The 25,048-nt window shown below is 44.6% G+C and overlaps 1 protein-coding gene, 1 long non-coding RNA gene and 1 other non-coding gene across 3 annotated transcripts; 2 read left to right on the top strand and 1 right to left on the bottom strand.

Annotated features, from left to right (window-relative positions):
• The first annotated feature begins 305 nt into the window (after window positions 1-305).
• LOC114429251 (uncharacterized) lies at window positions 306-2,175 on the top strand. Its single transcript, XM_028398197.1, has 7 exons — window positions 306-530; window positions 770-911; window positions 1,048-1,137; window positions 1,231-1,325; window positions 1,469-1,629; window positions 1,701-1,817; window positions 1,893-2,175. The coding sequence occupies exons 2-7, from the start codon at window positions 787-789 to the stop codon at window positions 2,001-2,003; spliced, it is 699 nt and encodes a 232-aa protein (XP_028253998.1). The 5' UTR covers window positions 306-530; window positions 770-786; the 3' UTR covers window positions 2,004-2,175.
• Window positions 2,176-2,182: 7 nt separating this feature from the next.
• LOC114429252 (uncharacterized) lies at window positions 2,183-3,524 on the bottom strand. The gene is made up of 3 exons (XR_003669636.1): window positions 3,265-3,524; window positions 2,739-2,869; window positions 2,183-2,663 (listed from the first exon to the last, which is right to left on the bottom strand). It is a non-coding gene; the product is annotated as an uncharacterized LOC114429252 (long non-coding RNA).
• A 6,488-nt stretch (window positions 3,525-10,012) lies between these two features.
• LOC114429291 (5S ribosomal RNA) lies at window positions 10,013-10,131 on the top strand. The gene has a single exon (XR_003669664.1). It is a non-coding gene; the product is annotated as a 5S ribosomal RNA (ribosomal RNA).
• Window positions 10,132-25,048: the final 14,917 nt, after the last annotated feature.

Raw genomic sequence — 25,048 nt, forward strand, 5'->3', positions numbered from 1 at the left:
GAAGCATAAAGCTAGAATGTATGTGTAGGGGAGTACTGCTGTCCTGTTAGCTCATACCAATATTTTAAGTAAATAAACAGTTGTGTTTCCATAACTACTTGTTTATTATTTACTTTGTTTTTGTGACGTTAAAAATCACATAATCAATGGTTGCTCTGCTGATAAGAAGCTGTTCTTCCTGAAAGAAGACATAGATGTACAATCCTGCCACCTCGCGTTAGTAAAGTGTAACTGCGTCAGAAACCACTTCCCTATACCCGGATCCAAACCCTCGGCTCCTCCTGACGTGGCGAGACGCTAAAGGTGCGATGCGTCTTCCGTGGGCTGCAGCGATTGGACAGAGTACCTGTTTGGCAGTTTTTCAGAAAAAATGTAAATACACAGGTGGCGGTGGCGGCACGAGTTGGCTTATGTAAATAAAACAGAAGTGAAAGCGTGTCACTCTGTTCTGGTTTCGAGGCGCAGCAGCTTCTATCAGACGCAATGTATGTCTGGTAGCACAACTGGAGGGAAGAGTGGGTTTTAATAAGGTAAGAGTTATTTCATGACATTTCACAGAGGCTCCTGCGATATGTTTATTAAAGCTTTTATTAAAAGCGTTCACAACTTCATGTTGAGCAAAACTATGCCAAATAAAAACAAATGGCGGGCGATCCACCTGCAGTTTGCAGAGTCCATGCTGTGGTTTGTTTATCGGCCTCTACGCAATTAGATTGTTGCGATTGAAGTGCGTCAGGACGTCCACCTGACGCACTGTCCGTTTCCGCAGGTGGCAGCTGTGCAGTCATGCCTGAGGTCAGGGCAGCCACGGTGATGCAGATCGCGCTGCTTCTCTCCGCTGTGCCCGCGCAGTACTTCATCTCCCGCTGGAGCGGCTCCACGGCAGTGCAGCGGTACCATGCGACCACACGGTAGGATCTGTGCGTAAAAACAGGTCCTGTGGAGGGAGGAAGGTTTCTGAAGTTGAAAAATATGTAAAACTGGCGCCACAGGACTACAATTCTGTGTAATGCGGAAACAGTTTGTTGAATAACTTTAATGTTCTAGATTGATACGAATTTGGAAGGAGTGGAGATCATCCTACCTCAACAGCACGGCGTGGATGGACTGGACAAGCCAGCAGGTGTCCAAAGTCATGTGAGTAAAGGACAGACAGGGACAGAATATATGCATGCAACACTGACTGGATCTATTTGAATAATGATTTCTGCTTTGTTTTTACTCCCACAGGTCCCTGGTTGGCTTTGGAGTGGAGGACCAGGAGGCACAGCAGCCTCCTCCCATAGAGACCATGCTTTTTGACAATGATCAGGGATTCTTTGGAGGTTTGTGTCTCATTGTAGACAACACACACACGCACAACTCTTAGATCACACTCAAACTTTATTTTGATTTGATTGCATGTCTAATCATTTGATTAGAAGTTATCCCTTGAGAGTTGAAACCTGGTTTGTCTTCATCCCTCCAGCCTCCAAGACGGCACGCACCCCTCGTCCCCCCTATGTTTTTCTGCGAGTCGGAGAGGTGGTGATGGAGAGGAAGGGCCACATGGTTGGTGTGGTGGTGAGCTGGGACCCTGAACTGCGAGCTCCTCAAGCATGGGTGGACAGAGTCTATTCCAGCTTTGAGGTTAGCAGACACAGATTTTGGCCCCTTGTCTCGCCAATAAAATATTAACACAACTATTTGTGTGCATATAGACTGCCAAAGCAGAGAAAACACCTCATTACAAGGTGCTGTTCAGCGGGCCCGGGCCGTCCTCTCTGTTAGTGGCATACCTGCCACAGACACAGCTGGAACGCATCACTGGGATGAGGGTGAGTACTGAAAATCACAGCATAAACACACACACACACACAGGATATCTCCACCTAACTGCTGGCTGTTTCTAGCCGGACATTCCCACCCTGGAGAATTACTTCACTCATTTTGATGGGCAGCGCTTCGTCATGCAGCCTTGGCTCAGAGAGCTCTTCCCAGAGGATGAGAGTGAAGACACCTGACTGCTGAGGTTTTCTTCAGCCTTCTGGACTCTAACAATACTAAAGTGCCAAGATTGGTTTATTTACGGGATTATCACCAACCCTGTTCTTTGTGGAACCCAGTGTGAGGGGAATGAAGTCAAGAAACGTCACTTTATTTGAGTTGTATAAAAAATACAGTATTTTAATTTAATGTGTCTACAAAAATACAAAAGACATTTAAATTGAATCAGTTTTTTAAGGACAAACATGAATGCCTGGAATGTTTAGTTACAGAAAAGTAAATGCTTGAAATGACTTAAAGCCTATATGAGCCTATTCATACACAAGGCTGAGGGACAAATAAGGTAAAAATTGCACTTTTATTCAGATGTTGTGACTATGCACAATAAAGTGTTTTCGACAATTCCAAACTGCTCTGAACTGTGTTAGATTTGTTTCTATCCTTGGTGTCTTAGGCTGAAGAGGACAGACACCTGTGAGGAGGCTGTGATTGTAGGTATGTAAGGAAAGAATCCAGGACAGCCAAGCCAGCCTCCATCCTGCCCCTCGTTCTCCCACTCCGTTGTTCGCTCCTCTATGACCTGCAGTCGCGGTGATCCCAGACTTTGTCCCAGCAGCTGGGTGACTTTGCTGGCCTTCTGTTGTGCATTTTCAACTGCTGACACACACGCTCTCTGCCTACAATAGAGGAATACACTCACTGTTTATTTGTGGAACTGAATTAAAACAGACATATTTTTTTAAACTGGTTACCTCAGTTGACTCAGGCATTCAGGGCTGTGGTAGAACTGTGGCGCCCACACACAAACGATATTGTCCAGCTTTCCCAGCACAGTGCAGCATAACTGCTTCATTTGCTAAAAGTCTGAGAATGTAACCACAACCTATGGAAAAAATTTCTGTTACATGCAGCTCTACACATACATAATTTACACATTGGTGCTTTTTTAAAACACACTCTGAAACTGGTCATTCTCTTGGTGAAGAAATCTCCTCACTGAGGCGTCCTCTTGTCTGAGCAGACTAAAAGTGCACTTTAAGAAGTTTAGCTGATGCTAAAGGTATCATTTAAAAACAGAAAATGGTTGCTGCTCACAAACACTTGCTGTTTTTTAGCTTTTGCCATCAGTGCTTCTGTAAGATTAGACTAAGTTAGTTTGCACACACACATCTGTACCCCCTGTAAACAGGGCTAGCAGCTAACTACCAGTCCTCTGTGTGTTTCTCAGCAGAGCAGCTAGCTTACCTTACTGTTTTTTTATGTTCAGCTGCCACTCACCTGAGGAGCTGTATGATGCACTCCACTCGTCGTGAAACGCTGTTGGTCACTGAAGCTCTCCGGGACGATTAAAAGAAGGGTTTTTCATTACTGATGAATTGCCCACAGACAGGCCGTACCGTCGAGGTGAGGACTGGGTTTTGGTTCTCCATGATACCCATTTTTACAGTTTATTTAGATTTGGAAAATAAAAAATTCCCGCTATGATAGCAATAGCCGAAATGTTACTCGGGAAATGTAGGCGCCTTCCGCCGCATCAAGGAGGCTGAGCGGAAGAGAGCGTGAAAAATCGGAAGTGACGTAGATCTGTAGCAGAAATAGAATAGATTATTATATTCATTTGTCTTATATTTAATATATTATACAATACATACAGAGTGATCGGAAAAAATGTTTGTACTCTTCAGCTAGCTGAACTCGAAGAATAAGAAGAAACCGGAAGTGATGATAATGCAAGGATGATTTATTTTGCTTCCTCTGCCAATATTCAAATACATAACATACATCGAAAGTAGTCTGTTTCAGAGAAAGAAAATATATTTGTACATAACAAAAACCTTTAAATATAAATACTGTACACAAAGAGAATCAGATACATAAAATTAACTGTCCACATAAACAGGTAAAACAGCGACCTCTGCTGTCTGTAACTAAAAGCTTACAGCACCTGGTATTCCCAGGCGGTCTCCCATCCAAGTACTGACCAGGCCCGACTCTGCTTAGCTTCCGAGATCAGACGAGATCGGGCGTGTTTTTTTTTTTTTTTTTTTTTTTTATTATAAAATTAGTCATAGAAGATATTTACAATAAAGCAGAACAAAATACATGCATGCAACCGTTTCCATCAATGTCTCACGCTTCAAAAAGTAAAATACACCCTTCCATTCTCAACGTGAAACACGTTGTGTCCCTGCATCACCCTCATCCCCCTACGTGCTCCCCATTCCACCCGTGCTCTGATGAACTGCTTCAGGGTCAGCGTAAAAAAGTCCCACGTGTTCAAAGTCCGACCCTCTTTCAGCTTGGTGTTCCTTGCAATGTATATGGCATGCTTTGCAAACTGTCCAACCAGGTTCACTATGGTCGAATTGCTGTACGTCGCAGTGTCACCAAACAAGAGAAACAACCGCCACTCCCTCTCTTCTCCCCACAGCATGCCTGCTCCATCCCGCAGGAAGTCCCTCAGCCGGCGTAGAAAGGGCGTAAGCCTCGGGCAGTCCAGGAACATATGTTCCAACGTCTCTGCTTCTGCTCCGCACACAGAGCAGCCCCTGGCAAACACCTCCTTATTTATTTGGTGCAGCACCACCCCCGGATGCGTCTTTCTGTGCCTCAAACGGAAATCCGTGTTGTGCACCGCACCCGGGGCGATGCTCTTCTTAAGGGTGGCCCAGATGCGGTCCCCCCGCAGACCCGGGAAGACCCTCTCCCACGCCCGGTCAGCCGCCGGAGCCCTCCGTCTGCCGTTCACGAACATCTGGTAAAGCGCCTTTGTTCTCAGGTCCAGCAGATTGGTTCCCCCCTGTGGTAGAGAGAACTCACACATACCATCAGCAGGCTGCGCCGACTCCCCCTGCCCCTTGGCCAACACTAGCCACCGCCGAGGGATGGAGTCAGCCAGCTTTGCACAGACCCCCATTATGGCCGGTTTCCCGTATTTTACCCCCCTCCCCTGCAGGGCGGCCAAGACCCGCCCAACATCAAGACCACCGGCCCGGTCAACCACGTCTCCCACCCTGAGCAGCCCAGCTCGCTCCATCGCTGCACATTCTAACTCCCTCCCTCCCCAGCGGATCTCTGGATTGCTGAAGATGGGCTGCGCTCGTGCCTGTAGGGTGTTAATCACCTTTGCTTCCAGTAGGGGCCTCAGACCAGCCCAGGCTACCACTATTTCTTCTGCCAGAGGCTCGACCACCCCCAGGCCCCCGGGGGAGCGCCTCTGACAGAGACCCCACAGGCCCAGAGGCGGTTCGAGTCGCAGGTCCTGGATCAAGAAAGACCTCCACTTCGGGCCAGAAGCCCCTGGTGTCAGAAGCTTTTTAATCAATTTAACCCGCAAAGCATGTTTCCTGCACCCTACACTGACCAACCTCAGACCGCCTCTGCTCTCCTCCTGGATCATGACGTCAGTAGCCACCTGATTCATCCCCGAGCCCCACAGAAAACCGCCGATGGTCCCACTGATGTCCCTCTCCCTCCGCTGGGAAAGGGGACAGACAGCCAGCACATGGTTCAACAAGGACATAAGCAAGGAGTTCACAATTACAACCTTGCCTTTTATCCCCACCCTCCGCTGTTTCCACATATTAATTATTGTCCGCATTTTCCCCTGCACCCCATCCCAGTTCTTATCTATTGCGCTTTGCTCCCCCTTCCCCATCCAGATCCCCAGTATTTTTATTGTGTCCCCCGCGTCCATGAAGCCCCACCGGTTCACAGTGCGTTCCTCCGTCCCGCATCCCATAAGGAGTGTCTTTGCCGCATTCATCCTCGCCCCCGACGCCGCACAGTACTCCTTCACCCGCCTCACCACCCTATCTACACTATCCTGATCCACCACCGTAATATTCGTGTCATCCGCATATTGGATTATTTTGTAGTGCTGTGAGTCACCCATCCGTACGCCCTGGATGCCCTCGTCAGCATTGACCGCCGCCGCCAGAGGCTCGGTGACCAGGGTGAATAGCATGGCGGACAGCGGGCATCCCTGTCGGATCGACCTTTCCAGAGGAAACCCACCGCTGCACACACCATTCAGTTTCACACAGCTAGTGGCCCCCCTGTACAAAGCCTTAATCCAGTTAATGTACCGAGCTCCGAAACCTAGCTTATCTAGAACTCGCCACAGAAAAGCATGTTCCACCCGGTCAAACGCCTTCTCGAAATCAACACTGAGCAAGAAGCCACCCGTCGTGCACATATGTCTGGTCAGGCACTTGACCGCCAGGGCAGAGTCGGAGATGTCCCTGCCCGGCACGCCATATGCCTGATCCGGACCCACCACCACTTCTATCACGTGTTTTAGCCTATTTGCCAGCACTTTCGCCAAGACCTTGTAGTCCGTGTTCAACAGGCTGATCGGCCTATAATTCTCCAATTTATGTGCTCCCCCCCTCCGCTTGTATACCAACGTTATGACCCCCTTGGAAAAATTCGTAGTCGTCCCTCCTTTTTGTTCTATATCCCTATAGACAGCCAACAGAATAGGGGCTAGTTGGAATTTAAAGATCTTATAGAATTCGCTCGTGAGGCCATCCCATCCAGGGCTTTTGCCTCGGTTCAGCCCCTCGATCGCTACCACAAGCTGTGGCAGGGTGAGGTCCGAATCACAGGCCTCCCTATCCGCTGCATCCAGCGCTCTCTGCAGGAGAGCCACACTACCGTTCAGCTGCTCCGCGTCGATGCCCTGGCTGGTGAACAACTCCCTGTAAAACTCCTGGGCTGCCAGCAGCACCTCCTCCACCTCGCTCACCATTTTGCCCTCCCTATCTTCAACCTCCCTTATATACGCCCGTTGCTGCCGCTGCTTTTCTAGGCCTAAGAAGAAAGCCGTTGACTTCTCCCCGTCCACTAAGTATTCCGCCTTGGCTCGAATCGCTGCCGCCCTACACTTGGTCACCGTCAGATTATGCAATTTTGCCAGCGCCACCGACAACAACGTGACATCTCGAGCTGGGTTTTCTCCTATTTTCCGTTGCTCCTGCTTGGCTACCTCCAACAGTTCCCTCTCCTCCTGTTTCGCCTCCCATCTCTTCCTTCTACAGTACCTGATGCACAGCCGCTTGATCCTTTCCTTCACCCCCTCCCACCATCCCTGCAGATCGGCAGTGCCCACCATATCCTCTCGCACTTCCCCCAAAAAAGCCCCCATTTTCCTCAAAAACACCTCATCCCCCAAAACGCTATTATTTAAAATCCACATCCCCCCGTTCCTGCACCTGCCCGCCCCCCATAATTGAACCACCAAAGAGGAATGATCACTCCACCTGTTCTGTACATATGTTACGGCACTTATGCTGGGGACCAGTCCTGCCGACACCAAAGCAAGATCAATTCGCGACTGCTTTAACTCCCCCCTAACGACTTGTCGCCGAGAGTAACCCCTCACCTCCGGGTTAAGCGCCCTCCAGATGTCTGTGAGATTACAAACCGACATCAGGCGGTTCAGCTCCTGCCTGCTGACGTCACCCTTAAGCGGGTTGGTATTCGACGTGTCTTTATCTGTTAAAATAATGTTGAAATCCCCCACCAATACACAATGCCCTGTGACCCACTTGCCGAGCTCCGTTCGAATAAAATCTTTCCTCTCCATTTCGATATTGCTCCCATAGACATTAAGCACCCTCAGCACCCCCCTATTTCCCTTCAGGTCCAATGCGATCAGCCGACCCCCCGCCCCAGCATACACACACGCCACATCGTAAGGGAGGCCCTCTTTGTAGAGGATTGCCGTGCCCGCCTGGCCCGTCTGGCCCGAAACATAAAATACACCCCCCCCCCAATGCTTCTTAACCCCGTCCAGTGTGTCCGCGGCCCAAGCAACTTCCTGAAGACAGAGAACATCTGCACGGACATTATTCAGGATATCTTTCAGCTTGTCTATGACTCTTATCCCCCTTATATTCAAGGATGTGATCGTAAGCACCATGAGGAACAAGTAAATTAAAGTCATCTAATACTCACCGTTATGACTTTTTAACCCTCCGTGGTATCCGCCCCAGTTTACCGTCCTGTGCCCGTTTCCTACCTTGCAGCCTCATACCTATCTCCCTGTCTACATCTGAGTCCGAGGACATCTGCCTGCGCTCCCAGGGGGTGGGGCCAGCTCCGCTCTCCCGTTCTCTCGCCTTGTCGGCCAACAGGGATGCGCTAGAGCGGCTGGCGGGCCTCAGGAAACCGTCATCCGATACCATACTATCGGTTTGGGAGTGGATCTCTGGACCGACATCATCAAGACTGGACCCCAAAGCTACGTCCATCTCCTCGCCGAGCAACCTCCGGGCAAAAGCCATTGCTCCCTCCTCCACTGGTTCCTGCACCCTGTCCCCCACGCTACCCTGCTCGGGCGCGCTCGTCAAGCCGTCTACGGCGGGGACCAGGGCAGGGCCCTCCACTCGAGCCCCCCCTGCCCGCTCGGGAGCAGAGCCCTTTTTTCGAGCTCCCTCCTCTGCAGGGAGGGTGTCAACACATCCGCTCACCGTCCGCTCTACTCGGGTCTCAGGCCCCAAGGCCCCCACCCCCCTGCGCCCCTCCGTCACTGGAGCATCATCCCGTAATCCCCCCTCCCGAACCACTTCCTCCTCCATATCGGAGCCTCCCTCAACCTCACCATCAGCCTCACTATCGTCCCTACAAATACAACTTTCCATCCTATTGAGACACACCTCACATTTCTGCACCCTCTTATTGCACTCACGCGCATAGTGGCCCTGAACGCCACATCTGTTACAACAGAATTCCGGGCAGTCCCTCACGATGTGCCCTGGCTGTATGCACACCCTACACACCCGAACCTGCCTATCGTGGATCACCCGGAAAAATTCTGGCCCAGCCGCCGTGCTGAATTTTGCGGAGTATGGCAAAGATTGCACCGAATCATTAAATTTCACCTTTACAAACCGCGTCCCATCAGCAACCCTGGTCCCCGGCCACATGCGCCTCTTTATCGGGGACACCGCCGATACCTTCCAGGTCTCCAGTTTCTCCAGGATTTCCTGGTCCATGATATAGGCTGGCAGGCCCAAAAAGGAGACCACCAGCTCATCATTAGCAATTTCCCTCCCCTGCACCAGCGTGTTCCCAATCTTGAATCCATCCAAGAGGCTGCGTTTGCCCGCCTCACTCCCCATTGTCACTTCGTAGCGACTCGATCCAGCGTTCCTACACGCATTGATATTGCCACACATCATCCGCACATAGCGTATGAGCTCTATCGGCGACACAACTTCATCTCCCTTCAGCTCCACTAACACCGTAAGCCCCTTCTCATACTTTACTTCCACCGGTTTCGCTCCCGCCGAGTCCGATCGGCGGCTGTGCTGGCCATCGTCCCCCCCCCTGGCCGCCCTGCTCTCCCCGTGTGACACATCCTCACCTGCCCCGTCGCTCCGCACCTCCCCGTCTGCACGAGCAGGTCCGATCCCCACCCGGTGCTCAGGCTCCCCGACTGCCGCTCGTTGCCCGTCCATTCGCCCGTCTTCGTGATGCTCCATGTCCCTGCTGCCAGCACACCCGGACGTGAACAAAAAACTACTCCCCGCCAGTCAAAAGACTGCGGGGAGCGACAAGAGTCCTACACGACAGCACAGTATCAACAAAAAGCCACAAGACAACCCAAAAACCTCCAAAAAATAATAAGAAAAAGCCGCTCGCTATTCTTCTGTTTCAGAATTCGTGCCCTCAGCTGCTCTCCCTGGCACTTCCGCAAGCGGGCGTGTTCAGAGTAGTGTGGCCGTAAGCGACAGAGTAGGCATTTATCAGCTACTTTATACATGTTAGACATCAACGGGGGAATCCCTGAGGGTAAAGTTTATGTTGGTAAAACATTAAATATGATGTTTTTGTGTCACACGGAGAGCAAAACAAATCACATCAGTTTGTGTATTTTTCTTTCTTTGAATTATTGTTGTATAGTCACAGCTTGTTTTGATTTTGAAACATAACGAGCTTTATGTTTGATATTTTGTGATATAACTGAACGTACCCTAGCATAGCACATATAAAATAGCTGATTGGAGCTTATGTCCTCGCTTACGGCCACACTACTCTGAACACGCCCGATCTCGTCTGATCTCGGAAGCTAAGCAGAGTCGGGCCTGGTTAGTACTTGGATGGGAGACCGCCTGGGAATACCAGGTGCTGTAAGCTTTTTCTCTTCATTTATCTGTACAGACAGCAGGGGTCGCTGTTTATGTTTACCTGTTTGTGTGGACAGTTATTAATGCTGTTTTTTTATGTATTCTTAATGTATCTGATTCTCTTTGTGTTAGCCTACTTTAGTATTATTGAGGTGAAACAGCATCTGTTTATTCAGATCTTCTTGTCATATCTTTGATGGACATTAAATACACACAGCAGGACAAAGCAGGTTCAGGTGATGGATGGATGGATGGAAATAGTGCTGATCAGTACTATGGAGTATATTTCTGTCATTAATTCCAAATAATGAACAACCAATAAACAAAGTGAGTAAAAATCAGTCTAGTGCAGTTCTTGGAGGGAAAATATTTTCATGCAGCCTTGTAGTAGTCTGTATTTGAAGTTTTATTTAGACCACTGTGTGGTGGCAATATTATAATGTTTCTAATTTAGGATGGGGATGCAATGATGTATTAATTTGTGTATAAATGTATCTTTCAACACTCTTACCACTCTTCTTTCCATGAAGAGAAATGATCAACTACCCAAAATGCATTAATACATTATTCATCTCTTTTGTTGGATTTGTGCCTCTTATATTAAGTTTTCTGTATATTTATGTTCTTTTATGAAAACACACACAAAAAATTTGTCAAAAAATAGGTTAGTTCTCTTTAAAGCAACGCTAAGGAATTTTTCAGCCTCCAAACTAAATTTCCAAAATCACCCCAATGGTACATCAACTCACAACGAGACCTCTGTCTATGGTCGAGAGCATCTTTGTTATCTGCACCGGCACTAGGAAACTTTGGTGTTCGGGTAGTAACCCGTACCTAAAAAGGACTACAAAACGTTCTTACTTTACGGTCTACGTCACATTCGCCGCCCTCGTTTATCAATGGGCAACACTGAGAGGCAGCAATGTGCCTGAGGGCATCCGATCTGCCGGAAATACACAAGAAGAAGAAGGAGCAGGAAGTAAAGTTCAAAGTCATGGCTGAAGCAGCAAATAAACACAACAAAGTAAAGTTAATGTGCGAAAAGACAAAGAAAAGAAAAAGGAAGAGTGATAAATCAAGAGCTCAAACAAGGATTAACATCGGCGAGAGCCGTCATAGAGACGCAGGCCGGCGATAATGGCAGCGTCTGTAAACAGGAAGTAGTTTCGGTGGATCCAGGTCCATTAGCTGCAGCATTTACAGGACTCATGATTAGCCTGTGTAGCCGAACTGCTTCAGACAGGACGACAACGAATCCTTCTGAACGGAAGCCGGCTGAAATAAGGTAATATTCACTTAAATTACTTAAATACACGTTTAAATTGGTGGATGTTTACCTGATTAAACGGTTATTATTGTCTGCATTCATTGTATTTGCGCACAAACACTAAAAGCTCCTCAAAGCGCACAGCGACAGTTTACAGAGTTTATGTTTATGTAACACGTTTGTTCGCTGTCTGTGGAAACGTTAATATGGGACGTATTTTAGGCTCAAACGTGTTGATAACGTGCGTATTGTAACGGTCTGAGAGAAATGTTTTGGTGGTGAGTTGTGGAGTTGTGTAGTTGGGCAATGTTTTACTGAGTTCTGACATGGATGGTTAGGATTAGCAGCAGTTAAGCAGGCAGCGGTTGACTTCCGGTGTCGTGCCAAATAGTGATCGTCTGCCAAAAACTGGTTTCTGTCGCGGGAACGCGCACGGAGCAGCGTGGTATGTAGCTTCCGTTACGGCCTCATTATGTATGGATGGTCTCATCCATACTGTTGCAGCGCACACATGCTCCTAACTCCACGTCTAAGGTTATAGCAGACGAAGCACTTTGTAAAATGGTAAAAGTTTGTGAAACGCAAATGGTCACCAGAAGTGTCCAGGAAGGGTTCAGTTCATTTTGTTTTTCTTAAGCTCTGATTGGCAGCTAATTGACAGGCTGATGAGGCCCCATTTGAACTGTATGTGTGCTCGTATGGGATGATGGAAGAATTCAGTACTTCTCTTTGGTCAGCAGGTGGCAGCACAGTATAAAGCGTACATAAGCAGGCTTCAATACAGAAGTTACATTTAAAGAAGTAAATAAATACATTTAAATAGTTCCAGTAATTGTTTTGAGTATTTATAAAAGTTAGACAGTAAAAAATAAAGCTATTATAAAAAGTAAAAAAGAAGCTATTATTAATATTAATACTATTGTAGTGTGATATTATCAGTATATTATCAGCTGTATTTAAAGGGTTTTTGAACAGACTGCACAGAACAGAATGACCTCAAGCAACAGAATTAGCAGCAAGAAAGTGGCAGAGTAACAGTGTAGTGACATGATGATCAGTCTCCAAATAATGCAGACTTACTGCAGAATTATGTCTCATTGTATGGTGTCATTGTATTTTACATGTTCCACACTTGTTTTATGCATCAAGAGCTTTCAGAGACCAGTAGAGATTTGATCAACTTACGGATGCAGGTTTTTTATATACAGCGTAGTTTGTTTGGTTTCCCCTGAGTATTAAACTGTGAAATCAGCTTTATAATCACAACCTAAAAATACAAGGCCCTATTTGTTGTTATTGTCTCTGGTTTCGCCGGTTCCCCAGTATGCTCCATGAAACCCTTCATCTGATGCTGAAGCTTCCAGCCAAGACAGATGCAGCGTTGTACAATAGGCTATTTTCATATGGTAGAAAATGTGGAAGACAAGATGACCCTTGGTGTTAAATCTCTGTGGAAGCCCAGAGTGGTTTCTCTGAGTGGGCTACAGGCTGTTTTCACCCTTTTCACAGTTTTCTCTTACTCTAATTATTTAAAAAAAAGCTACCTCTCATGTTCATCTTTCTCTTCATGTCGTGAAATTCTTAGAAAACTTTCAGTAAATTATTTCACCAACCACTAACATGAACGCCTGTACTTTTTATTTAAAGAATGCTTCTTCCTTCCCTAATAAGGATAACTATATCAACTGCTACAAAACTGTAAATAAAAATCAGAGTAAACTGAACTGGAGGATTTGCCCTCCTTTGTGCCTCTGCTCATTGGATGAAAAGGGGACTGGGGGTCTTGAGATGGAGTCTGTGGCCACTTAGGGAAAAAGATTTGACTGTAATGGTCTCTGAATCTGTTGATGTGTGTCTCCCTTTCTCTGTGCTCTCTCAGATGAAGTAATAAAGTTAGCTGTGTTGGAGTCCCTCCATGTCTCTCCATAGACCACAATCAAGGCCCGTGCAGTTTTATTGCAGTTTTATTTTCATATTGTCCAAGAAATCTCCAGACTCCCTTCTGTGCCCGTTGCCATAAATCGTATATTTTGACTGTATTTCTTCCACACGGCACTCTGCATTTTTTTTGTTTCTTTTTATTTATGGGCGAAGGCGATAAAACATGCAGCTTGCACTCTGTGTGTCCACAGCTGTCATCTGTCTAGGTCTTTATTGTGAAAGGGGAAAAAAAGTTTCATTTTTTATTTCCCTTCACAAATCTCCCTCCCTGCTAAAAACAGATGCTGATAGAATGAGAAAACACAATAAATGGAGATTTTCATTGTTTACGTGTTCAGACTCTTCCGATGAACACTTTTATTGGTTGTAAAAGCAGCAGTATTCAGCTCTGTTTATAACAGTAGGTTCAGGTGCTGATCATTCTTTCATCAGCAGGATGTACTCTGTACCTGAGGGCTTCAACTCCAAAGTGCAACTAAAGGCCATTAGACAGATGTTTCACTCTCATTATGATATGTCATAATTCATTCATGCTCACATTATAAATATATATTTATATTGTCATATGAAAATTATACTTTACTCATCTTTTACCAATAATTACTTGTATTTATCGAACACTCCTGAAATCAGCTTGTAAAATAATTAGCTATTGTCTAGAAGATGCCATTCATGCTGTCAAGCGCAGCTATGATCCTGGATGTTGTGGAGCTGTTTAGAAGTCTTAATATTTCCTAAATTCTTCTTAACTGTGTTTACCTGGATCACACAGGTCAAAACTAAGTATTACCTAAAAGTTTTTAGTGCCTCCGTCAGAGGATTTTGTGGCAACATCCAGGGCCACGTGACCAAAATACAGTGGATGTTGGAGAGAACATTTAAAAATACATCATAGTATTTTAAGTTGAGTTAATAGAATCAGGAGTGCTATTCTGAATGTCTGTCTTATTGGCTTTGGACGGAGGTCCTGAGAGACCCGCGAGGAACCTTGCTGACCGCCGAGTTCTCTGCATGTCAGTATATTATCTGAGGTATTTTCTCATGCTGTCACACAGCTCTGCAGCTTCCATCTCTGTAAACAGCTCATAGTCAAATAAACAGTCCTGCTCTTCCCCTCTTATCACTGAACAGTCCATGTTATTGACACACAACAGCAGGAAAGGCAGAAACACGATTAATTGTATGAATAATCATAATGCGTTTTTTTAATATGGATGCCAGTTCCACCTTAACTTTTTCTGCTCTATAACCACTGTTTAAAAAGATCTAAAAAACATGGCTGCCAGGGAGTTTCCTTTCTATATGTATGTTGGTTGAAATATCTTGATTGTAACTGTGGCAACTCATAACATTATAGCAACATTACTGAAATAATTGATTTTCCCTCAACATTTACGTTTCCTGTTCATTTCTATTTGCGGTCTCTTTTATGGCTCACTGATGAGAGGTTTCCATGTTAGGCCTGTATAAGCTCTCTTCTCTCTCTCTCTCTCTCTCTCTCTCTCTCTCACACACACACACTCAGACACACACGCTGAACCTGTTGTAAAGACCTCATAAAGACTCAACATCTGTTTATTGCAATGCATGCCTGAAGATTCTGCAACACAGATACCCACCCTGGTAAACACCCACACAGAGAGGCCTGCATGTTTTAATTAGTGTATCCAGGCTGAGATACAGGTGCTGGTTCTAAGCAGCACCCCTATAACCATGATAATGATGTGCGTTAAAGAAACAAAGAATTTGAGACACTCGATATGCCAATAATATTTTAGCATGCGTCTGAACACTTAAGCAAACTACAGTGTGTCTATAAGCAAGGCCAACAGGTGTGTGTTTATATAAGCATGTTGTGCTTCATTAGCATTAACGGCCTTTGTGTAAACATAGGCCAGTATGAATATTTTGTGTCCAAGGCATTGGTGCAGTAGCAGTGTTGTGTAGTTTAATATTACAGTTCTTTATCCCTCTTACTTTTAACTTATTATTTTGTTAGCGTTTCTACCTCTTTCTCTCCGTTTTTTTTCTCTCCTCCTGCAGATTTGTGTTTTTTAAGGCCTAGTTAGGTTTCAGGGCTCTATTAAAAGTTCAAAGGCAGCGTTTACTACTGTAACTGGATCTAGTCTGCACTGAGGTTTTTCACTAATGAGTGCACAGCATATACACCACACACATGCACAGGAAAACACACACAGACAAACGCACACATAGCAGCAACACATGTTTCCCTCATGGAGGCTGCAGCGATATTGCCCATTGTTGGTCTATTGTTGTTAAAGAAATCATGTCTGTTTGAGTGCCAGGAGATCACAACATTAAATGACCCGTTGCTAACGAGATGGGCATATCAAATAATCAAATTAAAGCTAAAATTGTTTTGTGTATGATGGATAATTCGATTCACTAAATATATGGTTTTACATTCTTACATGTAAGAATTTTGTTGCTCTGTCACTGTCTTGCTAAAGCTCCTTTATACCTTTAAGCCTGCACTTCCTCCTACAGCTTTTAATGGCCCTGTGTCCTCCTGTAATCAAATTTCAATGGAAGACATACTGTATATATGCTTGAGAGCCTTCATGATATGCAAAGCTGCTTTTTTCTGTGTGTATAGTTTGGATGTAAATTAGACATGCTCCTATAGTGCAAACAGACCTTTAAGGTCACAAAAATAACCAGAGAAACCATTAATGGTTTCACTACAATACTTTCCGCAAGCCTTCTATAACAAATTAGAATTTAATAATGTTTGTTGAGCCCTCGGAGTTTTGCGGTTTTTGACCTTCCTCACTGCTGCGTCCTCGGATGTCTGAAATTCCAGAGTAAACACAAAAACAAACAACCCAGACGGAGAGGCCTGAGATTAGATGGGTGGTAGGAACATATTTCTAGGAATGCAAAACTTAGTCTGTGCAGGGACATAAATGTCTAATTTAATTTTGTTCTTTGTTTTTATTTTGGTATTCTACTGTAATGAGTCCCGTGGGATTTTTTTTCCCCAGTTATTTTTCTTAAACAATCTTTTTTTTTAACAAAAAATTAATTCCAAAATTTGTACTAGAAATTTTCTGCAAAGGTAATTTAGATATTTTTTTTTTATGTTTTTTTATGTCTTAACATATAAATTGGTTTAATTTCCCAGAATTTAACCAAATGATCCTAAATATTAATTGTCAGTATTTTCTAATTGAGCTTTGTGCACTATAATGCACATATATATTGGGTGACCAAAAAAGTTGAAGTGTAATTTCAGCGCTACATATAGTCTTAATTTTAAATGCAGACGATACAGTTTTAGTTAAGTGTTCTATTCTGTTCTTTTAGGTTTTTGATACTGGCTTTGATAGGCATGAGAGTATGTTTGGTACAAGAGCCAATAGACTCACGGGACTGAGAGGCGGAATGCTGGGGTTTAGAAACTCAAAACGCCAAACGTTTATTATTACCCCCGTTTGTAGCGACTTGCCTTCGGGGGAGTCTACAGCGGTGACCCTTGGCCCTTCTGCTCAACTCCTTCCACGCTTCACCCCCTCGGTCCTCCTCCCATCTCGCATCTTGCGGTCTGAAATGTTGAAAGGAGAATAAAAGAATACAACGGAACAATATCTGAGGTCATCAGAGCTGAGGCTGCCATTCCGGGAACAGCGGAGTTTTCTGAGGCAATATTCTTTTATTCTTTTTATTATGGCAGCGAATGAGAGACGAGTGAAAAACATACTTCACAGCTTTTTTCATCACAAGAGCAGATCCAGGGTGATAAAAGTGGATGCTCCTCCAAACTTTTTACAGCTTACCACTCTTTCCTCGTCCCCTTTTCTGCATTCATCCTACATTTCCTCATTCTCCTCCTCCTCCTCTTGTCCTTCCCCCTCTAACGTTCCTCTTAGAAGCAACAGGAATCTGCTGCCCGTTGGCACAACGGATAATAAACACCCCACTGCACCACCTTCCTGCACCTTGGGGCAGGAAACCCCACACATACGCACCTGCGTGGTCTGCCATGACAACGAGAACCATCTGTCCTCTACACCAGTGTCTGAAAGAACCTGTTCTAAGGCAAAGTAAAGAGGATAAACATACATACACACTCCCAGACAAATAGTGGACCTAGGTCAAAGGTTAAAGAACCCCCTTTCCTGTCCAGACAGACGAGGCCTCCTCTCAATTTCATTCAATGTCTTTCCTCCTTGTTTTCTCCCCTTCCCTTTACCATCTTGCTCTCTGAGCCTCATTGAAGTGTGTTAAAACGTAATCTTTTTCACCGTGATTGATGACGTGTTTGTGATGGCAGCCTCGACTTGGTTGACTCAGCTCATCCTCGCGTTTAACCACTTTTTCTTACAGGTGCTCTTTACTGCAGACCAAATGATGATTTAATAATAAGCACTGGAGTAAGCTAATCTCCAAGAGTTACCATGTTTTTTTTTCTTCAGACTGCTCTCCTGAGCTTCATTAAAAGGGCATGATCTTATATTACACAGATTTGAAAAGGCTTTGGCGAAAGATTCTTGTTAGTCGCTATTGAAACCAGCTCCAAAAAAATAATTTCATGCTGTGTATTAAATCAGCGTCTACATTAAAAAAAAAGTCTTTTGAGGCTTTTCAGAGCACTCAGAGCCAAATATATCTAGATATGGTTTCATGTATTTGAACTACTCAAGGTATACGTAATTTATCCAGAAGTGGACACATCCCTCGCAAAACGACACAAACCGAGCAAGCCTGTGTGTGTGTCTGAGGGAGAGAGAGAGAGAGAGAGAGAGAGAGAGAGAGAGAATATATTTGACTACCATTTTGCCCGTGTCTGCTTCAGAGCGAGCCTCTGTGGTGCAGGGCTGGTCTGGTAATAGCCTGTGTTCCTCTGCTGGGCTGAGATTAATGTGAAGACTTATTGATGTAATGATGGAGCCATGAAAGAGCACTCTGGGCCGTGGTTTGGGCCCAACACATGAGCCTAATGGACTCTGTGTGTATGTTTATGTGCATGCGTTGTGTCTGCACGTGTTGCGTCTCTGTGTGTGTGTGTGTGAGAGAGAGAGGGAGAGAGTGAGTGAGTGTGGTTTTGGGCAGAAACAGATGAAATTAATTGTGAGCTTTTGCATTCATAAGACCTTGAGGACTGTGCTGCTCATAGAAAATACCTGACCCTAGGTGTGTGTTGATATGTTGGTGTGTGTTTGTGTGTGTATGTCAAACTGCATGACCTCAGATTTCCTGTTACCCATTGTACATGCATCCCTGCATATGTATGTGTTCTGCAACATGGTTCTCAGCTGCCCAGGGCTCATGCTGACACTTTGGGACAGTTGGAGGCAACATGGAGGGAGGTTGAATAAATATGACCAAAATTAAAGTGGTACCTCTAACAACTAGTGCCCTGCGGTGTGTATGGGATGTGTGGGTGTATCTGTGTCTCTCCAGTGAGGCCCAGCAGGTGCTGACAGGACCCCCTTCATCTCTCCACTCCTGCTCTAAACCCCATTTTGTGTGTGTGTGTGTACCAGCAGGCTTGATGTGCTCAGTGTGGGTCTGATGTGGAAGTGATTGACAGCCCAGCAGTCACAGGGGTGATTGAGAGCAGTTGTGGGAATACAGGGACCTTACAGCCTTGCTGCTTTCAGCCCTGAGGGGGAGAGAGAGAGAGAGACAAAGACACAGAGAGCAGGACGAGACAGTCTAAACAGATTACTAATATGATACACAGAGATGGAGACAGCAAGAGCATAAAACAGCTTTGTAAAACAAATGATGTCCTGCTCGGTTGGCTCTCACAGGGACCTGTTGGTTGGTTTAAAACAGAAAAATGGACAAGATAGCATGTAACTGATAAAATGCAGCCCTGTCTTCATCTTAATCAGCTTTCCTATTCCCTGAGCTCATGGGTGGGAAACCCTGGGGACCAAAGAGGTTTATGGGAAATGTCTCATACTCAGGGAGTGATGTCATAAGTAGGAGACAGACCAAGTTCTCCCTGGCTGATACGGGGGGAAGGGAGGGAAAATACGAAACACACCAAAGACATCTTAATTAAGCTGAACTGTCTTTCGGGCCCTTTATATCCCCAAATTCTCATTGTGCTGCCATATTTCAAACACATGTCGTAAAAGTATAAACTCATTCGCCTTAGTGATCTAAGTTGCATATCATTAATCTCTGTTATGGGCTAATTCTGCCTGATAATTCTGATGGTGGGGCTGACTGATGGAGTATAAAGGCTGACAAAAATCCACAAATGGGTGGAGGTGCATTTGGCTTTGATTGATTAAACGTTGTAACAGACTTTTTTTTTACCCAGCAGGCTGCGTTTTGTGTCCCCCGTTGGACTGTTTTTATTTATTTTTGAATGTTCTATTGTGATCCATCCTTAACTTGTGGTTATATTAGATATTAAATCACTTTAATATATTATATATTAAAAACACTTTTTTAATATTTGACCAATTTTAAGTCTGCAACAAACTTCTTTACCTTTTTTTCTTGTCTGACATGTTGGCTCCAACCACACAGGAGGAGGCTTCCTGCATAAACACTGAAAGTTGTGATTGCTTATGGTTTAGTCTTCTTCTGACATCATCTCCATTTCTCTTAACATATAGTGTCTAATAAAACACAAAATAACCAAAGTTGGATTAATTTACTTTTTTTGAGTTTTCTCTGTCTGACTTCCACATACCTTCTTCTTGGGCTACAGAGTTTCACGGAGGCTGAAACAAACCAGGCATGAACCAACAGGTCGTTATGCATCACTGCTGTTCTCGGAGGATGTATTCATGCAGGTAAGTGAATAAAATATATTTCTGCTGTGTTTATGTGTGTGAGTGGAGGAGACACAACTGCAACGTCTTTGCCAGTGCAGCTCAGGAGAGAGCGGGCCGGTGGCCATCTGGGTTTAGAGATGGCTTTAAATGCAGAGGTGCAAATCTACTGCCCATGTGCTGGAGGGGACGTCCGACTCTCTCTCACTCTCTCTCTCTTTCTCTGGCCTGCAGACCCACTCACAGATCAATAAAGTTAACTCAAAACATTCACACTCTGCCATCTGAAATCAACCATTTAATGAGTTGCTGTTCCTGTAAAAGTGGAAAAGGCCCCTTCAGATTTATTAGGACAGAGGGAGAGAGAGAGGGAGAGGGAGAGAGTAGAATTCCAGAGACAAGAAGGAAGAAGACGAAAGGAGGCAGAACTGTAGTGTTTTTGTTTGGAGCCACAAGCTGCATCTGTATGAGACGCACAAACAATAAAAATGGCTTCTTGATCCACACTTTATGAGAGAGTGTAGTTACAAAGAGGTGATTGGATGCCTTTTTACAGTGGTAAGCATGGAAAGTGTCCAGACAATAAAGAAATGTAATTTCACTTAAAATACTGAAAGTCATCCAAAAGTAGGGGGAAAAATGGCCAAGAGCAAAATGGCTCTTCAACATGTTTCAGCAAAATGACTATAAACTTTTTACAAACAAGACCAAATGCTGAGTAAAGAGTGATGGACTTCCATGAGTTACCTGTGTTTCCACGGGCCTCCAAATAACTCCTACTCCTGATGATGTGTGAAAGAAGTCCTGGCAAACTGGTAATACATTTACAAAGATCTTGAGACGTGGCCCTTGTTGCTCATATCAGTTTAATGGGAGGGAAAAGTGGAAAACAGATATCCCTGTACTTGTGCTTTCTATTATGTTTGATTGAGCGAATCATTTTGTATCGGTGTAATTGAGCCAAACTATATGGATGGGTGCAGGCTGTGTGAAATGTGTTGAGGGAGCATCAGCCGCACTGTTTAATGATGCGTAGATCGTTTTTACTGGAACCTGCTGGATTATTTTTGTCTCGTTCACGCATAAGATGTCCTGACTTTGGGTCTCTGCTCACCTCCGGGTTTTCTTAAACTCCTCCTTTATCCGTTTCCTGGCCATGCCTCATAAACGCATGTTCATGCAAACACCGGCGTCTACCTGAAAATCATCTGATGATTGGTTTATGCTGATGGAGTGCACATTAAGTGTTCCGTTCACTCTCTACTTCCCCAACTCTCTCAACCTAAACTACCGGCCAGGCGTCCCCCTTGGGGACACACAGGAAGAAGAAGGAAGACATATGAAATTGTCCTTTTTACGCTGATGTCTTACTTTTGGGGTTTACGTTACCACATTATGAGGTAAATCCCTCTAGCAGCTGACAGACAGTGCAAAAGTTTCACTGGATCGGGTTACCTGCACACTCTGCTTTATGGTGGCTGCAAAAAGAAAATCCTACATGTTAACAAGCATGCATGGAAAGAATTAGACCGCGGACTCCATGCTGCGTGCCGTGTCTCATCAGGTGTGATGTTACGGGGCTTCCGGATCCGCGGTGTGACAGGCGCTGACAGTTGGAGGCACAGGTCAGGAGCAGATGCTGTGTGTGAGACTTACCTGGGTGTCAAACTATGCATGTCTCCCTCAATCTGCAGGATTATTTTGAAGAGCCTGTGACACACTCACTCGTGATCAGGAAGGGTAGTTAAACATGTGTGAGGCACAAGTGTGTTTGTGCTGGTAATGGCTTGTTTGTGTGAGTGTGTGTGAGCCTGTATGTTTATGCTGCTAATGGGCGTTTAATTTGATAAGCGGTTGGTGGATTTGTCAGCGCTCAGCTGGGATGGAGGGAACTGGGCTCTGTATATTTTGAGTAAACATGAAGAAATTCACTCCAGGTTTTCTCATGTTCTCCAACTATCAACATAATATGTCCTATTATTTTGACAAGATGTGTTTCTGCGCATTTAAAAGCCCCTTTTCCTCTTTAACAGTGTTTTTTACTTATCCCAGATTGTCTTTAGTTCTATAGAAGATTATATCATAAAATGAAAATATTAATACCTCTATATTTCACACAGCTAGTGGTGATTAGCTTGATTAGCTTTTCCATTGTGCTCCCTAACATTGTGTTTAAGTGTCCGAGTGTATTCTTTTGCAAACTCCACAATAGAATAAAATGTTGTGTAAGTATTGACACTCAGAGATGTGTAATCAAGTCATTTAAACACCTTCCCCTGTTGATAGCCCTACTCCTAACCATGTAGTGTGTTATTTAAAGCTCTACATTTTTGTGATATTAATTTCAAAATGCATCAGTATAATTATGTGTGGCTGTTATTAACTTGGTAACACTGTAGCCAGAGAGGGGGGAAACCTGACTGCTCATGTGGACTGCAGTGTCAGGCCTGTGAAGACGGTTTAATATGGGAGACATATGGAGTTGGGGGTGGTGATGGAGGAGGTGTAATGTAGTCACAACAAAGTGTTCAGAGCCAAAGGAAGCAGGGGTCTCTCTCTTTCCTAAACAGGATGAGAAGACTAGACCACACGCATGGCACACTGTACACTGTATATGTATCTATGTAAAGATCAAACCGGCTCATGCTTTTCTTATATATTTGATTTTAGTACCTTTTTTTTTTTTTTATTATTTTTGCTTGGTCCCAAAGTTCCGGTTGCTCTCTCTGTTCCTCCCTGTACAAACCTCAGCACTCCTCATGAATGGCTCTACTGTTTTTCTCTTATCTCTATATTTCTCCAGCTCCTCTTCCTCCTCCTCCTCCTCCTCTTGACCAGGAAGTGGACAGACTTTATCTTCATAGATATGCGTCTTTACTCTCTCCTGCCTACACAATCTAAAACACACACAGACACACACACTTTCTTTCACTGTTTCTCTTTGTTCCATTTGTTCCATTGTGTCATACTTGCCCTCTGAAACCCTTTCCCTGCCATTTGGCTGAGAGAGAAAGAGAAGTCATGTTAAGAGGCCAAAATTAATTTAATATTATAAGCTCATAGACGTTTCCATGACAGTAATGTTGCTGACGTGGCACAATAGAAACTCACCGCTACAGGATGATAATAGGCTGACGATAGAGAAAACCTCAATACAGCAAATAGGAAACATACTGTGAACTTATCATCTTCATTTATTATAATAATGATAGCACAGTCATGTGTAACACAACAGTCTGGTGTGTGATTCTTACTTCATGGTTATCTTGGCACAGCCACAGTGTGGCCGCTTTGTGTATGTGTGTGTGCTAGTGTATATATATATGTGGGTCTGAAGTGTTATTCCAGGTGCTTTGTCAGGGATGTGTGTGTAAATCAGCTGGAGACCGGAGAGTGTTACCATCCTTCATCACCATGGATGGTGTGTGTGTGTGAGAGAGAGAGAGAGAGAGAGAGAGAGAGAGAGATGAAGAGAGTATGGCGGCTCAGGAAGTGAGGGCGGAATTTCTGAGGTCCATAGACACCCAGAGATGCTTTGATATATTATATGAAGGAGCAGACTTGAGAGTGTTGTGTATGTGTGTGTGGGGTGGTGCAAGTGCGTAAACACTCTCCTTTTACAGCCACCGGCTACGGCACTGTGCCAAGGAGTGCCCTCACACTGCCACAACCCAGCAACAGGAAATCCTGTGTGTGTGTGTCTGTCAGCGTCTCTGGTAGTAGTTATAAGGTAATTGAGAGTAAACTGGACTTGGAGTGTTTTCGTTAAAATAAACAATTTTGAACTAAAATTGACATTTTTGATGGAAAAATAAAAACAGTGAAGTGGATCAATTGATTTTATCTATAAACACTGTCATTCACAAGACCAGGCAAGCAATGATGAGGTATGAGAATCAGCAGAGAGGCCTAAATATCGTTGAAGTTCTCTGGACAACAGACTCATGGTGACTTTACTGACAGAATGCACCAGAAAAAAGGTGAAACATTTCCACCATGGCACCATGTTTACATCACTTGTGATCAGAGTGGGAGCCTATAATCCAGTGTGACACCTGTCATTTGACCTTTGTACTCTTTCACTTTGCATACAAAAGCCAGGAGTTATAGTGGATCATTATGGGTTCTTTTGTTCCGTGTGAGAGTAGCTTTAGTCATAGGCTAGTATGGACCACAAGTATAAATATACTTAAAGCATCTATTATGTCACCCATAGGTTTTTGAGCATTTGAACCTCTGTGGTCTAGTAGCAGTCTACCTAACCTTGCAATACAGGCAGATTGGTTGGAGTGTGAATGGAGCTGAGGCAAGTGGGCAGTTGTACAATCAGACAGAGCATGCTGTGTCTTGGCACCCTTCTGTCACTCAGGGCAGTCACGCCCATAATTATATGCAATATACATTGCACATATATAAATATATATATATATATTTTGTGCACACTCATTCTTCTCAGACTTTGTGCATAATTAGATTTGTGACACAGCTGGGTGGGTACATTATGGTTCCTGATGTTCAAACCTCAGCGAAGACTTGCCTGTACCACATCACAAGTAACAAAACCCAACAACAGCAGTAAATTGGAAGGAGGTTTAGGGGCACAGCCATATGTTAAGTTGTCTGTATGTGGCTGTGGGTGTGTTATGGTCCACTGCACACACAAAATCACCACAGTCAGCAAGTCTCAGACTTCACAGAGGGAATGACTTTGGGAATATAGACGCAAAGAAAGAAGTGGGTTATAAACTGACATTCACTTCACCAAAGGAAAGGAAAAAAAAACAAGGTGAGGTAGAAATCTGAAGCACATGATGCAAATAGCCATCCCATTAAAATGACTAAACTTTACTTAACATTTTTAACAGGCTTGCTGCAAGATAATTGATTACTGCATCTGCATTTACTTGTAAAATCCTCTCCAGCTTATCAAACCTATGAGATGAGTTTCTAAATGCAACTAA

Source organism: Parambassis ranga, chromosome 24 (genome assembly GCF_900634625.1).
Source record: "Parambassis ranga chromosome 24, fParRan2.1, whole genome shotgun sequence".
NCBI classification, from domain to species: Eukaryota; Metazoa; Chordata; class Actinopteri; family Ambassidae; genus Parambassis; species Parambassis ranga.

Bases quoted from the DNA above. Each gene is read 5' to 3' on its own strand.
- LOC114429251 (XM_028398197.1), top strand. From the start codon at position 787: ATGCCTGAGGTCAGGGCAGCCACGGTGATGCAGATCGCGCTGCTTCTC. The intron at 912-1,047 runs GTAGGATCTGTG...TTAATGTTCTAG, and splicing joins CGGTACCATGCGACCACACG to ATTGATACGAATTTGGAAGG. The intron at 1,818-1,892 runs GTGAGTACTGAA...GGCTGTTTCTAG, and splicing joins AACGCATCACTGGGATGAGG to CCGGACATTCCCACCCTGGA.